Below are 5,000 nucleotides of genomic sequence, written 5' to 3'. Positions count from 1 at the left end.
TCTTAGTATCAATCTAATTAAAACTTCATTCATTCCTCTTCCTTTCTGTTAACACAATCAAGCCAACAAAGAATCCTATCTAAAGGGTAGCAAACAATTAATGTTATTGCATGCTTAACGTTACATGAGCCGAAATAAACTCCGGATTAGTAGCCCTTGTGGCTCTGAAGGACGATTATTTCAACCAATGAGTTGGATTTGTGGCAAGCATCTACATCTATGTATCTCTGTCGGTCTGTTTGTCTGTCTGTCTCTGACACTGTTTTGGTCTGTCTCTGACTCTGTATTTGTCTCTCTAACTCTCTAACTCTCGGACTCTCTCTCTCTCTCTCTCTCTCTCTCTTTCTCTCTCTATCTATCTATCTCTCTCTCTTTCTCTCTCTATCTATCTATCTCTCTCTCTTTCTTTCTTTCTTCTTTCTCTTTGTGTGTGTGCGTGTGCGCGCACGCGTGTGTGTGTGTGTGTTTAAGGATCCGTTATCTTGTCACCCGATAATGATTAAATCCGGTTTAAAATGTCGTTCTTTTCCCTATCTCAGTTCCATTCATACATCTATCTCTTTATCTTTTTAATTTCCATTGTATCGACCATTTCCCTTACCACATATGTGACATGACCCTTCACCTCTAATCAGTTTTAGCAAGTTAACGGTTACGGTTTCCAATCTACGAATGACTGACGAGGAAGAAAATGAAGCTAACAAGTAAAGTTGAATGAAACTACATACGATGCCCCGGTGTAGCACGCCAGAATGACTATCGAATGACTACCAAAAAGAGACTAGAGTTAGGACGCCAATTTAACTCAGAGTCTTTTTTTGGTAGAGTCATTCTCGCGTGGTACACCGGTTATGACAGCAATTATTGTAAGTTCCTTATCTTATCATAATATATTTTATAGGAAGGATGGACACGTGACGTAGCAAACATAGATTGTAATCTCAACTGAATTACCATTCTCTCGATAGCTCAGTTGGTAGAGCGCTTGTGGCACACACAGAGGGACCAAGTTCGATCTGGGGGTGACGTCGGCTCTCTCTCTCTCTCTCTCTCTCTCTCTCTCTCTCTCTCTCTCTCTATATATATATATATATATATATATATATATATATATATATATATATAGGGGGGGCGAAGTGGCCGATTGGTTAAGGCATTGCACTCCGGAAGATGAGGAAGGTCCCGTGTTTGAGCCCCGGTACAGGCACTTTCGTTTAATTTTTCCTTATTAACCCTCAATTTGCTCACTTGGACAGCATGGGTAATTCCTGTTGACACCCGACATCCTGTTTGATGAGTTCTCTATATTCCTTCATGAAATGCATAGGCGACGATATCTTATGAAGCCGTGGCGGTAGAGCGTCATTATAAAAGAATTATAATAGATCTTATTTATATATATATATATATATATATATATATATATATATATATACATATATATATATATTCGTGAGAAGTTTGTATACATGGATCATATAGTGTGTTTGACAATAATTAAGGAGCGCGAATTCTATCTATTATCTCACCTTCTAAAAAAAAACAATTTCTCGCCTACAATATTATATATATATATGAGTGTTGGTGGGTACTCGTAGGTACGAAAGTGCTCGATAATGATGGTTAGAGCTAATATAGAATACAAATTGTCACTAACATAATGGACATTATTAAGGATTACGCCGACTGAGGACGTGTAAAGAGGCACAGAAACGAACGTCTCGGCCACAAAAAATGTGAGTGACAATTTGTATTCTATATATATATATATATATATATATATATATATATATATATATATATATATATATATATATATATATATATGTGAAACAACTCACCTGCTGCATGGGATCTGATAAGGTTCTCTTGAAGTTCTCTGGATCAAAGAAAAAGTAGTTATGTGAACCAGTCAACCACGGGCTATTTTTGTTGGTAACAACAAGATATGAAGTGAGTAGAAAAGTGCCAGAAGACAATAGAGAATAAATAATTTTTCGCGGCGGTGGTGGGGTTTGAACCTGCGACCTTATAGGTACGACAACTCCGCCTGGCAGGTGAGAGCGTGGCTCTACCGTTTGAGCTATCCACGAACACAAAAATATTCGTATCAAACCCAAGTCATTTCTAGAGCCATCTCTCACCCACTTCTGGGACCGCTGGTTCGCTCGCACACAACCATCGCGAAGTTATTTTTGACCAGCAGTTAAGCTTAATAGCCAATATTCTCAACACAAACATATAACATAGAAACGATTGAGACATTGAGTATGCTCCGGTATTCTAACCGTATGTTAATTTGTTTTGGACGACTTTTGTCGTCCATTGGGTTAACACTCGATTTCTGATGTTTAGGTTCTTAGTTCGAGTACCTATAAGGAATGAGATTAGCGGAAGAGTAGCGTCCCTTGATTGGACGTCACCTTACAGAGAGAACGTCAATTTGGTTTTGAAGTGTCTCATGCCGCTTTCACCGGAAGCGAGGAAGAGAGACGCATGCGCACAACCAACATAACGTTCTCTCTCTCTCTAATAACTTTTCCGCCGGTGAGGTCACAGACTATGGGTGACGTCCAATCAAGGGCCGCTACTCTTCCGCTAATCCCATTCCCTATACAGCGTCACATATTTCTAAATTTAATCTCTTTTTTTTTTTTTTGTTGTTGAACACTGAATAAAAAGTGATGGTTTGAGTATTTCTGGTGCAACATAGGCGAGTAACGTATTTTTCCCCCTATAGATTAAATCAGTGGGATTCTTGATGGCTCAGTTAGTAGAGCACTCGATTAACAAACAAAGAAAACTTGAGCTTTTATATAGCGCAATATCCACTAAACGTTCTCAAAGCGATTTACAAGGGGTCCCTAGCCAACAGCAACACCTAACATGTATGAAACGGCATGACGCCTGTTAGGCGATATTACTATTTTCCCGGACAGAGATAATACGGCCAGGTACTCATTTTACACCTGAGTATGGTGAGAAAAGAGCTTTTTACATACCATATGACCAAATAGCCACACATTTCTATTTTTTTTAATTGCACTAAATAAAAAGTGATTGTTTTCGTATTTTAGGTACAACATAGACAAGTGACGTAATTTTCCCCTATAAATAGTATGCACTTGGCTAAGAAGTTCACAACATTGCCATCCGGAAGTATAACTGGCCATCACACAAAACTGTATGTAACCATGATCGTTTATAGTCTGGTTATTACAGTTTAGTGAGAATTACTCATAATCGCGGATGGCAAAAATCAATAACAAAGACCTGACTGAGGTCATCTTCGAGCAATCTATAGATAGAATGCGCTTGGCTAAGAAGCTCATAACATTGCCATCCGGAAGTAAAACGGACCAACACACAAACTCTGTGTAACCATGAACTTTTATAGTCTGGTTAATACAGTTTAGTGAGAATTACTCATAATCGCGGATGGCAAAAATCAATAACAAAGACCTGACTGAGGTCATCTTCGAGCAATCTATATACTTAACCAACGGGGTTCTTGATCGCTCGCTCAGTTTGTAAAAAATCGTCCTACATATAGATAGTTCTTAGTTGACGTCACTCAGGTCTTTGTTAATGTTTTTTTTTGCCATCCGCGTTTATGAGTAATACTCACTAAACTGTATTAACCTGACTATAACCGTTCATGGTTGTGTGTGTTGGTCCGTTATATTTCCGGATGGCAATGTTTTGAGCTTCTTAGCCAAGCGCATACTGTCTATAGTTAGTGATCGATGGAAACGACCCTCATCTTCTCGAAAACTCTAAAACCTGGAACTATATTTTCAAGTCCCACATTCGAAAGTGATTTGACAAGCACTCGCGTAACAAGCAAAGAAGGTACTACTTTTCGTTCCAGGTGCAATCGAAAAATGTGTCTTTAAAAAAAATAATTAAAATTGAGATTTATATAGCGCAATATCCTCTAAATGTGCTAAAAAGCGCTTTACAAGGGGTCCCTGGTAAGCAGCAACATTTAACAGGTAGGACGGGACATGACGCCTGTTAGGAGATATTACAATTTTTCGGAAACGGACAACGCTGTTAACGGCCATGTACTCATTTTACACCCGACTACGGTGAGAGAATATAAGTAAAGAGCCTTTTCCAAGGACTCAACTATGCGCCGAGCGCGAGGCTCGAACCCAGGACCCTCCGATCCGAAAGCGAGTGTCATACCACAAGACCACATAGCCGCACATCCCCCCTCCTCCCCTCATCCGCTGATCTGTTGGATCTATCGATATGTACTTTACATAGCGTCCCATCAAAAGGGTTGCGAATAATTATTATTCTACTGCTGCTGAATCTGACGAGAACAACTTTTGATAGACCGACGTCTATCTAAAGGGTAACAAGTAATTGCTATTGTCCATTTAAAGCTTTAGATGCCAGAATATACAAGCGCCGATTCTTTGGGGTCTTATGATTCAAAAGGAATAATTTTTTAAACCAATGAATTGCAATTATCAAAAAATTAATTATATCGATAAACCAGTCGTCTATCTATCAACTTTGCTTTTTTTTTTTTAAATTGTGATTTAACTCTCTCTCCTTACCAGCGATTTTCAGGATTTTCCCCAAAACTTTACACCCAACTGACACAAAAATATATTTTTCATCACTCAAACACAATAAAAAGCAGTAAGTTCTTGCGATTAAATAATTTCTTTAGCAAAACATGCTCTACAGATCGCCGTTCAATTTCTTTAAATGTCACGATGTACAAAATAAATTTGAATAAGAAAAAATTTGGTTTTATCGTAATGAATGTGACAATTTTTCTAAAGTTGGTAAGGAGAGGGCTAATCTACGCGAAACACAACAATCAAAATCTATCTTCTCTGCCGGCTTTTCGTCTTGACAAGACATTTTTCTCTCTTCTGTTCAATTGTCGTTTTCACACCCTTTAGCACACAGTCCCAAAATTGTTTTGTTTTTGTTTGTTTTTAAGGGTTTTACGGCGCTTGCAACACGTTAAGGTCATA

The 5,000-nt window shown here is 38.4% G+C and overlaps 1 protein-coding gene across 13 annotated transcripts in view; it reads right to left on the bottom strand.

The window, feature by feature from the left end:
* The window catches only part of LOC144974361 (histidine ammonia-lyase-like), a 62,626-nt gene that overhangs the window by 34,499 nt on the left and 23,127 nt on the right, over positions 1–5,000 (bottom strand). For all 13 annotated transcript variants that reach the window (XR_013645723.1, XR_013645726.1, XR_013645730.1 and 10 more), the window contains exon 8: positions 1,842–1,879. Coding sequence is in view for 4 of the 13 variants with exons in the window: in XM_078917181.1 (XP_078773307.1) it covers positions 1,842–1,879 (38 nt within the window). In the remaining 9 variants the exon portion in view is untranslated. The remainder of the gene's footprint in view (positions 1–1,841; positions 1,880–5,000) is intronic.

This window comes from Berghia stephanieae, chromosome 6, assembly GCF_034508935.2.
Source record: "Berghia stephanieae isolate SIO BIC M18660-M18661 chromosome 6, UCSD_Bste_1.3, whole genome shotgun sequence".
Lineage (NCBI taxonomy): Eukaryota > Metazoa > Mollusca > Gastropoda > Nudibranchia > Aeolidiidae > Berghia > Berghia stephanieae.
This window is presented reverse-complemented; position numbering and strand designations above follow the sequence as displayed.